This window comes from Lissotriton helveticus, chromosome 4_1 (assembly GCF_964261635.1).
Source record: "Lissotriton helveticus chromosome 4_1, aLisHel1.1, whole genome shotgun sequence".
Lineage (NCBI taxonomy): Eukaryota > Metazoa > Chordata > Amphibia > Caudata > Salamandridae > Lissotriton > Lissotriton helveticus.
In genome coordinates this window covers 832,490,882-832,500,383 of record NC_136063.1, presented here as the reverse complement: position 1 = coordinate 832,500,383, position 9,502 = coordinate 832,490,882, and the positions used below count along the sequence as shown (strand labels likewise).

Sequence of the window (9,502 nt, the reverse complement as noted above, 5' to 3'; positions counted from 1 at the left end):
TTCTTAGGCGACAAAAAAAGTTGCTTGCTAATGGCAAACACATGCATTTTTCTTCACAAGCGTATCAGTTAAAAAATATCTGTCTCCAAGTAAACAACCCAATATGATAAATAATGTTTGGAGAAAAAAAAAGAGCATGATTGACACCATAATAACCCCACCCGATACATTTAATAATGGATTTTTCATGTCACATTGAGACTGTTTTTGGAGTTGACTGACAATCAGCTTGTCTGTTGGCAATAGTATCACAGCATAAACTACACATGAACTACAGGGCATCTGTGAACCATAAAATATTGGAATGTTTGACGGTAAATGTTAACCATTTTGCATTATATATTTGTTGGCAGACTGAAAAGCAAATGGGACAGCCTCAGCGATTTAGCAGATTTGTCATTTACTGCTGGAGAACCATGCAACAAATCACAACTCCTGGGACCGCACATATTTATGAAAATAATTAATTTATTGTCGGGTCTCAGCAGTATTTAAATTTAGTAAATCTTCAAATGAAGAAAAGGAAACATACTTTTTAAGAGAAGTTTTACCATTGTTTTATGTGGTTATAGACATTTTAAATGACTTTACAGTGCTAATCTGATCAGAAAAGTGCTGGAGGAAGTCCGCTTCCGAACAGTAATCGCCAGGAATTAGGTATTTTCCATTTTGTAGAAGTTGCTGTAGAATCTCCACTCTATTGATTTAAAATAAAATAAAATGACATTAGCATATGTGCACTTTGCCAGACGACATCATCAATACAAAATATAATGCATCTGCTCCACATGGCTCCCAATTCATGCACCCTTTTTGTCTCTGGCTGTGCTCTCGGTAAGCCATTTGTATGAGCAAACCCAACCAGCACCCATTTACTTTAGTGCACCATTCAGAGAGACCAAACAACTTGCAGTCTTTTTCTACTGTCAGTGTTTAATGTTCTGAAGGGTACACATAGTACGTCCAATAGGTACACATCTCAAGACGCCATAATGGTTCACTGAGCCCATACTTATCAGATGTCATAATGTCCCATTATGCCCACATTGTTTGTTTCAATTTTGCCAGACTCTGCCCACATTAGGTTTCTTAATGCCCCAATACGACCACAATGTCAGTTTTGATGTTGTTTCTGCATAACCACATTACCAGTTTCCACAAAGTTCAGGAATGTCCACCTAATCAGTTTATGTTCCAAAATAGTTGGCCCATTGCCAATATGCCCACAATTCCAAACTGTTAATAATATTGGGATACTCGGATGAGATGCAGGTCCCAGAAGACTTGATGATCCCACATAACCAGGTTAATTAATGCTCAAGATGCCCGTGTAATCAGTATCCATACTCCCAGTTTGACCGCACTACCAATTTCCATAATCTGCCAGCACTGGTGTCTCTAGGGGGGAGGGTGCTATGCCCCAGCTACATTCGCCCTGCCCCCCACCGCCTAAACGAAGCTGTTAAATGTGACCTTCAAAACACACAGAAAAAAAGAAGACACAAACAGCACAACTTACCAAACACTTTGCTATGCGCACTGTTCACTGGATAGCAGCGAGTGTGGCCATACACGAACATACATATTTACTTAAATATCTAAATGTACATATGTAAATATGTAAACGTGTGTGTATATATATATATATATATATATATATATATATATATATATATTACACCCACTGTGGATTGCACCACCAGAGACCAAATAATACAAGTTTCAATAAAGAATGTCCATAGATTGTTATATAATTTTTTGTTTCTTCTTTATTCAATATTCTTGAGGCAGCCAGCGCGTTTCGTTCATAAGAACTTCATCAGGGCGTGCTGGCTGTGTCCAATGTGCACAGACATCACATCTTGTTTCTCTGTATTCTGCGTCCAAATCAAAGTAAACGGCTGCTGTGCCGAGCGAAAAGTAGCGTCCTCTCCCGAGAAAAAAGTATCCGTTTGAAACGGATACTTTTTTCTCGGGAGAGGACGCTACTTTTCGCTCGGTTGATTTGGACGAAACGCGTTGGCTGCCTCAAGAATATTGAATAAAGAAGAAACAAAAAATGATATAACAATCTATGGACATTCTTTATTGAAACTTGTATTATTTGGTCTCTGGTGGTGCAATCCACAGTGGGTGGAATTTTCATTGTTTTCTTTAACAATTGCCTCTTGGGAGCAACAGGGGCGGTGGTAGTGCACACCACAAGAGATAACAGCTCTGCATCAATCATATTATTGAGACGGGTGGGCCTAAGGCCAGTAGAGAGGTGCGGCACACTCAAAAGCTCTCTTTTTTGTGTGTAGAGTTGAGTTGTTCAAGAATCGGGTCACTTTTATATATATATATATATATATATATATATATCTATATATACACACATACACACACACACACATACACCCAATCTCTCTCTCAAAGTGCACACTTTTCATAATTTGCCCTTTGCAGCAGGCCCCTCAATTGACCTTAGCACCCCTTCCCCCGAATGAATGACTTCCAGAGATGTCATTGTGTGCCAATGTGCTCGCAATAAGTGTTCATACTGCACTATTAATCCTACATTCCAGTTTCTTCATTTCATATTTCAGCATGCCTATTTCCATAATGATCTAGTATGCCCACATACTCTGTATTTAAAATGTCCCAGTATATATACATTTTACTTTCCTGGAATGCCCCAATGCATCCTTGTAACAATTCTGTTTAAAATTTGACCTTTCTGGGTCACGCTTTTGCCTTTTTGCTGAACCTTGTGCACTTTACCCCTGCTGACCAGAGGTAACATGCTTGTGCTCCTCCTTTCAACATGGTAAAATTGGTATCCATCTGATCCTACATGTCCCTAGTATATAGTCTACGTGTACACAGGGACTGTACATTAAATACCACCAGTGGTCTGCAGCACCCATTGTGCCTTCCACTGCAGTGGTACTGTAAAGCAGGTCACCAGGCCTAAGACCCTGGCTGTGCAGTTTTAAACTTCAAATTCAACCGGTCAAAAAAAAACTTCCTTTTAAATATGAATAAGTCACCCCTAAGTAGGCCTTATTGCCTTTAGGCAGGGTGCATGTTATTTTAAAGTAAGGCGTTCAAAAATTGAATGTTCCACATGTCCTTACAGTGAAAAAGTCTAAAAGCGATTTTCACTGTAGCAAGTCTGGCTACTTCCATAGGAAAGCACTGGATTACACTAGTACACCTTATAATGATAATTTTGGTTTGGTATCAGTTAGAAAAAAAAAAATCAAGGACTCTTCAATAGATAGACAAAATTCAACTTTAGCATTACATTGGATTTTGGTTAACTAGTCAGGAAAAGGTACATTAGAAGTTACCTGCTGGCTGTCTAAAGCCTCTAATGCTTTCTGTGACTTCCAGCTCTCATCTGGCTGTTGACAGCTCCTCCACTGGAAGATGTGAACGGCTCCCAGGGCAGGGACACTGAGCCCTGGGTGTGGGGAGGTGTTGTCCTACCCTTGACAAAATGGCCTGGGGGGTTGTGCCCAGCCCCTTGGTGCACTTCAACGAGGCTTCTCCTGTCATAGGTAATTGTTAGCTAACACCTAGGCCTGCACCCTTCTTTTACCCCCTCCAGTCAGAATGCCCCCCATCACAGTGAGTCTCTTGTTAACATCAGTGTCAGTCCTGCTGGAGTATCAAGACCTGCTTGACTGGCCTGCTAAGGATATAGATATAACATTTGACCCAAACTTCAAGGGAGGGAACAGAATACCAAAACGCTTTGTGTGTATCTACTGTCTGTTTGCTGAGTCTGTTGGGAGTACAATGACTCCCCAAACCTGGACTTTAGTGTAAGATGTAGGAGGACACTAGGATTACCATAGTACAGCCCCACGCATTCCCCTAGCCCTCAGAGTCCAAGTTTTGCGTGGCTGAAGACTTCGGCCATGTTGAAAATGCCCGAAGTGGGTAGGGTAGGCCAGGAACCCTTACCTCATTGGTTAGGGTGTCCCCAGGGGTCATCCACACCCACTAGCTAGTGCAAGTATACATATATGTGGCATCTCCAGACCACTCCTGGACCTTGTGAAGATCAGAAGAGGAATAAACCTGCTCTCTGAGACCTAAGAGCCTAGAAGGCTGTATCTGCTCTCCCTTTTGTACCCAGGATAAAGAAGTGCACTCCAAGGGTCATGAGGCTGACAGCTTGTTAAAGCTACCGGGACACAACAAGATACAAGACACCTTTTCCTGCAACTGCTCAGCTGACCAGTGGCAACTGGATGTGGACTAGACCCTGCTGTGGCCTCTTCTCCTTACCTTTTCATTTCAGAGGTCAAACATACAGTACTACATATCCAACTTCACTTGAGGCAGTTGCTAACTTCTACGATGGTGTATCAGGTGAGTTAGCCTGTAGAGAAACAAAGCGATTGCCGTACAGACCAGCTGCAACTCACAAAGGGTAGGCAGACTCTAGGGGTTGTACAGCAGGTCTAAAAATCATTGCAGAAGTTATCAACTGCCACATGTAGACTTGGACATGTAGTATCGGATGGTTGACCTCTGAAATGTAAAAGCTAAGGAGAAGGAGAGTATACCTGATGATCAGGGTAGAATGGGGGTACCAGGATCATGGTGGGGCCTCCCAGGGGAAAGGAGAGGTCTGGCTGACAGGATAATGGTGTTGGGTGTATTGGGGGACTGAATATGGACCACAGTTTAGGTAGGGGTATCAATGGGCACGATGAAGATAAGAGTGGACCTGGAGAAGGGTGGAGTAAAGTTGAAGGCCTAGTGACTTAGGCAGAACCTGAGAGGTCATGTGCAGCACTGTGGTAAGTGATTGGGGAGTACTGGAGGTACTGGGAGAACAAGAAGTATGTGGGAGATAAACAAGTGTTTGTAAGTTGAAATTGGGGCCAGGATATAGCTGGGCTAAACAGAGAGGCCTGAAGGGGTGCCTAGGGGAAAGGAAAGGAGTTTTATTGGGAGACCAGAGGGTGGAGGCAATCACTTTGATGCTACCTGGTACCAAAAAGGAAAAAGGGGATTAAAGGAGTCCTAAAGTAAATGGGGTGAGGATCAGCTGAGAGTCCCTTATGAGAGTGGACGGGGTATGAAAGCCCATGAAGGTACTGAGTGAGGTGAAGGAAGGAGGTGGACGACTGGCAAGATACCAGTGGAGGGTATTATTGAGGGTAAGCTGCCAGAGATGGGGGAAACATAATACTAGGAGATGGAAGTCTAGCAAGGACCGGATGGGAGTGACAAGCTGGCTGACTGGTGTTACCAGTTACGGGCCTTCTGGGGACCCAAGGAAGGTGGGTTGTACTTGATTGTGAAATTTGGCAGGACAAAGATGTTGAACCTAGCAAGGAACACTATTGATTGGATTTGAAATAGGCATGATAGTTTAATGAAGGGTTTAGAAAATCAAGAAGTTTATTGGTGATCGGAGTAGATCATTGTATGTGGTTTGCTAATCAATAAATGTCTGTAATCTTGCATCTTTTGAGCAGTAGATTCCAAGTGAGAATTCACAAATGAAACAGAACTATCCCATCACAGAAACAGGAGTTGTCCTGCAACATATCAAGAAAGTGAATACTCACTGATTGATCAACCAGCTGCAGCCATTCATTGAGATAATTCACAAGGCCAAAGGCATCAAGAATGTTGTCTCCTTCCGAACAAAATTTTAAGAGAATGGCCATGTGGATGCCTTCTGCAGAGCTAAAAACAAGAAAGCAATAGGTTTGTTTTGAATTGCTGGGAAACGGTTCAAGTTTCAATTGAATTAGAACTCACTTTATCCATTTGCCTTCAGTGCATCAGAAAGGAAAATGTTACTTACCCTGTAAGCATCTGTTCATGGCATGTATAACATATAGATACACATGCTCTGCATACTCCTGCCATCTAGTGTTGGCCTCAGACGTGTAAAACTTGTTATTCTACGAAGAAGTCTTTTGAGTCACAAGGTACATTGACTCCTCTTATGACGATAATGCGCATGGGCATCAGCTTCATTGTTAGATTGTTTTCCCTTATGGGGCGCGGATAGATGTGGAGCACACAAAGTGCAGTTTGATGACCATGAAAGAAAAGTGGAAAAAGAAAGTCATAAAAAAAGCATCAACAACCACCAAAGGCTTCGGGGAGGAGAGTGCGTGTATGTGAATCTACAGCGCTACATGCCACTAATAGATGCTAAAAGGGAAAGCAACATTTTCAGTTCATGGCATGTGTAGCTGTAGATAGACATGCTCTGCATAGAATGTAAAGTAGTTCTCTCCCCTAAGCGGTGGCCTATCCAGAGGATGTTGTAGAATATTGAAAAAGTAGACAGAGCACAGCCTGGCTCACTTGAGCTGGCTGGCATGCTAGCACATCCACACAGTAGAGTTTGGTGAATGTGTGTGGTGTGGACTAGGAAGCTGCCTTACAGATGACAGCCACTGGGATATTACCCAGAAAGGTCATGAAGGCTGCTTTTTATGGGTAGAATGCAGCCTGGGGGAGCAGAGTTATGTCTTTTGGCCTTGGCATAGCAGGTTTGAACACACTTGACTAGCCAGAAAGCTATCCCTGCTTTGGAAATGGGAGTGCCTAGTATGTGGTTTAGTGTAGGCCACAAAATGTTGTGGAGTTTTATGAAAAACTTTTGTCCTATCAATATAGTATATGAGGGCCCTCTTCATGTCTAGTGAGTGGAGGGCTCTTTCTGCTACTGAATTTGGATGTGAAAAGAACACGGGGAGTTTAATTGTTGGTTGAGGCTTAAAGGAAAGATCACCTTAGGCAGAAACTTTGGGTTAGTTCTAAGTACTACCCGGTCAGCGTTTTACCTTAAAAAAGGTTCTTCGTGGTATGAGAGCTTGAATCTCGCTCACCTAACTGAGGGAAGTAATTGCGACTAAAAACACGATCTTCCAGGGCAAAAACTGGAAAGAGCAGGTGTGAAGGGGCTCAAAATTGGGTCTCATGAGCCTAGCGAGAACGGGAGAAGGTGGGGGGAAGGAGGGGGAATAAACCTCTTAAGTTGTTCCACAAATGCTTTAATGACTGGGACTCTGCATAATAGTGTTCCATGTTCTGCAGGTATGCTGTAACTGCAGCCAAACGTAAGTGAAAGGAAGTGTAAGCCAGGCCTGAGCATTTCATTTTAAATGGAGTAGCTAGCAGACTATGTCTTGGACTGCAGGCTTGAGTGGATCTATGGGTTTGAAAAGGCAATAGTGGGCAATCGTTTCCACTTTGCTACAGAGCATGCCCATGTAGTGGGACGGCAAGCCTCGAGTATGGACATGCACTCAGCTGGTAAATTGAGATACTAAAACGCTGGGTCCTCAGGAGCCAGATCGCTAGGTTGAGCTGCCTGGCTGTGCCCTGGTGTTGAGTGAGATGGTCCAGCCTGTTGGGGAGCTTCTCGAGAGGGACTATGGACAACTCAAAAAGGGTTGTGAACCACGGCTGCCTGGCCCACGTGGAAGCCACCAGGACAAGGGTGCGGGAGGTTTGCCATAGCTTCCAAAACACAAATGGAAGGAGTGGGAGAGGAGGAAAAGCGTGGGAGAATATCCCTGACCAGTTCATCCATAGTAAATTGCCCTTGGACTGTGGGTGTGGAAAGTCTGGAGGCAAAGCTTGAGCATTTGGCGCTTTCAGCTGTTAAAAACTGATCTATGTTGAGAAATCCCCAATGCTGTAAGTATGGGAGCAGTGCTTGGAGGTGGAGTTCCCACCTGTGGCCTTGTTGTTGCATTCTGTTGAGCTTGTCTGCAAAGTAGTTGTCCACTCTCAGAAGGTACTTGGCTAGCAGATGTACTCTGTGGTGGATCGCCCAATGGCAAATGCTTTGTGCTAATGCCAAGAGTTGGGAAGAGTGCGTGCCTCCCTGTTTTTGCAGGTAATGCACATCAGTCATGTTGTCGGTTTTGCCCAGGACTGTTTTGTAATGTACATGGTGGAAGAAAGCCGACAGAGCCAAATGGACTGCCAATAACTCCAGAAAAGTGATGTGGAAGGTCTGCCTCTTGAAGAGGTGTTGACCACTGTTACAGGCACTCTTGGAGCGAATGCATGTGTAATCGGGCGTGGGGAACAGTGGCCGAAGAGGTGCATTACTGTCCTGACTGTTAGCTGGCGATCTGCCTGGAAAATAGGCAGCAGAAGCTTGAACTTGTGCGGATCTGGGTTGCTGTCACCATGGGAAACGGCCTGATAATCATCCCAGAGTGCTACGTCACATGGGGCATCATAAGGGTCAACGTTTTCAGACTCCTCTCCATATATGATGAATGGGTTGAGCTTTCCAGTGAAGGAGGACCATGTGATGCGAGAGGAGGAGCAGGAGGTGGAAGTGATAGAGGAGGTAGTTGTGATGAAGGAAGAGGAGGGCAGGGGATGAGGAGAGTGAGGAGGAGGAGCAGGAATAGGAGGTAAAGCAGGTTGAGGGGGCAATGGACTGGTGCCTTTTTCTTGATGCCTCTTCAGCTTGGGAGGTAGAGGGGGCTTTAATGCCAGCTGCTCCTCAAATGCAAGGTTTTGCTTGTGGGGAAGCATCTCCTGCATCTTATGTAATGGTTTAGCTGTAATTTTACCCATGAAGGGGGTGAATAAAATGTATCTTTTGCAAGGTGTCTAACTGCTGTCCGAGATGTTGTAGAATTTGCAGTTTCTGATCCTCAGAGTTTGCTGTGGATGGCTGACTGGGCACCACAGTCTGTTTTGGCTTCGAAGCTGGTTTTGATGTGGACCGTTGTTGCGGTTCCGAAGAGCCAGTCGGTGTTTGAGGCCTCAAAGGCTGTTGAGGGCATGGTCAGGCGGAAGTGGGCTGGGTTTCGTGTGGCTGGCTCGGCACCAGGGATGGAATCAGAGTTGGCTCTGAAGTCTTAGAGCGGTGCCGGACATGGCTGGGATTCATTGAAAGACTGGAAGGCGGTGTCCCTGAATGTGGGATTGGACGCCTGATCCACGTAGGGGCGGTGAGTGACCGGATGATGGGAGCGGATACTCACTGTTGCTATTTTCTGATGTTGACATGGAGAGGGATGCATGACTGGAGCCTAGGAGGTCAAGGATGAATTGGGTATCAGACTAAAGGCTGCGGCCTGTTTGAACTCCGCCTCTACTTCCACCTCAACTTTGATATTCTCCCGAATAGGTCGGGGGTATCCTCAGCTCGCTGTTGTTTCATGGCACGTTGAGCAAGCTGATTATCTAAATGGTTCTGGAAGGTCTTTTTGGACTGGAAGGCCAGGCAAGCGGAGTTTGAGTCCTTGTTATGCTCCAGGGATAAGAAGAAGTTGCAAATGTTGTGCTGATCTATCCACAGGTACTTGGAATGGCACTGTGGACAGGAGCAGAAAGGTAGATTTTCCATCATGGTACTTGCATTGTAGAAGGCGAAACCGGTGGGAACAGGCCTGAGAGCAGCATTGACAAACCCCACGACATGGATCCGAATGAAGGGCCAGGATGTTGATGAACAGAAAACGCAATGCAGAAACAATTGTACAAAGTTATCAGGAGCAGA

The 9,502-nt window shown here is 44.6% G+C and overlaps 1 protein-coding gene across 1 annotated transcript in view; it reads right to left on the bottom strand.

The window, feature by feature from the left end:
* Window positions 1-450: 450 nt before the first annotated feature.
* Window positions 451-9,502, bottom strand: part of PSMG2 (proteasome assembly chaperone 2) — a 56,318-nt gene continuing 47,266 nt past the window's right edge. Inside the window, exons 6-7 of the mRNA XM_078685697.1 lie at window positions 5,577-5,697; window positions 451-697 (exon numbers count right to left, since the gene is read on the bottom strand). Of these exons, the coding sequence (XP_078541823.1) occupies window positions 605-697; window positions 5,577-5,697 (214 nt within the window). The 3' untranslated portion in view covers window positions 451-604. The remainder of the gene's footprint in view (window positions 698-5,576; window positions 5,698-9,502) is intronic.